We start from the raw sequence: 1,625 nt of genomic DNA, 5'->3' as shown, positions 1-1,625 counted from the left end.
AACCCCCATGTACCAAATTTAAGTGGAATCAGACAAAAACTAATATCTACCCCCCTTTTTTGGCCTGGTTCCGCCCCTGCCACGTCAAAACTCATTGCAGAAATAGATTCAGCGCACACGAAAACCCCTTAGAACGAAGGTGGAGTTTATTTAAGTTATTGGTTTCCGCTTATATTAATTTTGGCCGCTTTTTCGTGGTTGAGCCCACTGTGGGCCGGGGCGCGGGGTGCCGCGGGCGGGCGGAAAGGTAGAAGTCAAGGGGGGTGTCGTCAGTAAAGAACGCTAGTTTATTAGGCTGCGGTGTGGGTGACAGAGCGTAGCGCACGCATGGACACGTTAGGACAACGCACCCCCGCTGCCCCTGCTAGCCCCGCTATGGTATTGATCGCCCGCGTACCTGGACGTCGGACCGCGGCTAGGCGAGTCCTCAGGGGTTGACCTCGTTTGCCAGGTCCGAGGCAGAGCCTCCTATGGGGCTGCCTACACCGAATATTGTTGAAGTCGCGCAAAAATCTAAAGAGGGTGAGGGGTCTAAGTTGCGTTCCACTACACTGTAGTGTCCATACACGTGCATATTGTTACTGAAATCAATGTTTATATGCGCTGTTAAGAGCTTATAAGTTTACCCAAAATTTCGTGGTTTGCAGATTATTTGCAGGTTATTTCTCTCGTGGGGTTTTCAGATCCGTTATTCTTGTTCGGGGGCGACGCACGGCTCCTTATGGCTGGGTGCGAGTAGGCAACCCAACCGCACTCCTACATGCGGTGCAGTATAACTACTCAATTGCGTGGCGTGAGTAAGCCACCTGGTATTTGAAAATCTGTTCAGCCGTGGAATCTTTCTTCGCGCTTCCGGTTTTCAACCATTCTATAACCATCCAACGTGTCCGTTATTTACTCACCGCTTCGCAGGGTAGGGGCGCGGTGAGCTGGCGCACCATGCCCCGGCCCAGCGCGTCCCGCTTGCGCTGGGCCGAGAAGAGGCGCAGCTCCTTGCGCTCCTCGTCCGAGAGCGCGCGGCAGTAGCGCACCTCGTTGTCGTGCGGCGGGAGCTGCTGCAGCAGCTGGCGCACCCGGTAGCGCTCACCGGCCGAGCCGGCGTAGGGGATGCGCTCCTCGGGCAGGCACGAGAAGTACAGGTGCACCTGAAACAGATGAGTTGATGAGTTGCCTCTCTATTCACATTGCGTGCAACGTAGGGTCCTCCCCCGTCTCTTTAAAACCTGTGGTCTCCAAAGATCCCTGATGAGCGGCTGTGTTGCGCGCAGGAATGCGAGCGCCTAACGGGTAGGCAGCCGAGCGGCACTGCTGTGCGCGTGTTGCCTACCCAGAAGGCGCTCTGGGGGACAGAGCAGAGAGAGACCTAACTCCGGCGGAGCGTGCTGCTGTCGGACAAAGGCGGGCGAGAGCCGAGGGTTTTTCGGGTGTGCTGAAGCCGTCTGCTTGCTAGACCATAGTGCGAGCGCGGCCCCGGCAACTTTTCGGCGGGTTGTCGGGCGGCCGATAGACCAGAATTGGATGAGAAGTTGGGAGTGGAATGTGGAGTAATTGTGGCGCGAGCTACAGCGGACTGTCTACCAAAAATCCAAACATCTCAAAGACTAGGTGAAAAGGAGACCGGTTGC

General features: G+C 56.1%; 1 protein-coding gene across 5 annotated transcripts in view; it reads right to left on the bottom strand.

The window, feature by feature from the left end:
* LOC113208511 (protein espinas-like) overlaps positions 1-1,625 on the bottom strand; it is a 312,486-nt gene that overhangs the window by 6,163 nt on the left and 304,698 nt on the right. For all 5 annotated transcript variants that reach the window (XM_052268186.1, XM_052268188.1, XM_052268187.1 and 2 more), the window contains exon 5: positions 903-1,145. In XM_052268186.1, the coding sequence (XP_052124146.1) occupies positions 903-1,145 (243 nt within the window). The remainder of the gene's footprint in view (positions 1-902; positions 1,146-1,625) is intronic.

The sequence above is a fragment of the Frankliniella occidentalis genome, unplaced genomic scaffold (assembly GCF_000697945.3).
Source record: "Frankliniella occidentalis isolate FOCC.00 unplaced genomic scaffold, Focc_3.1 Scaffold65, whole genome shotgun sequence".
Lineage (NCBI taxonomy): Eukaryota > Metazoa > Arthropoda > Insecta > Thysanoptera > Thripidae > Frankliniella > Frankliniella occidentalis.
The sequence above is the reverse complement of the archived record's forward strand: the minus strand, read 5'-3'. Positions and strand labels throughout refer to the sequence as shown.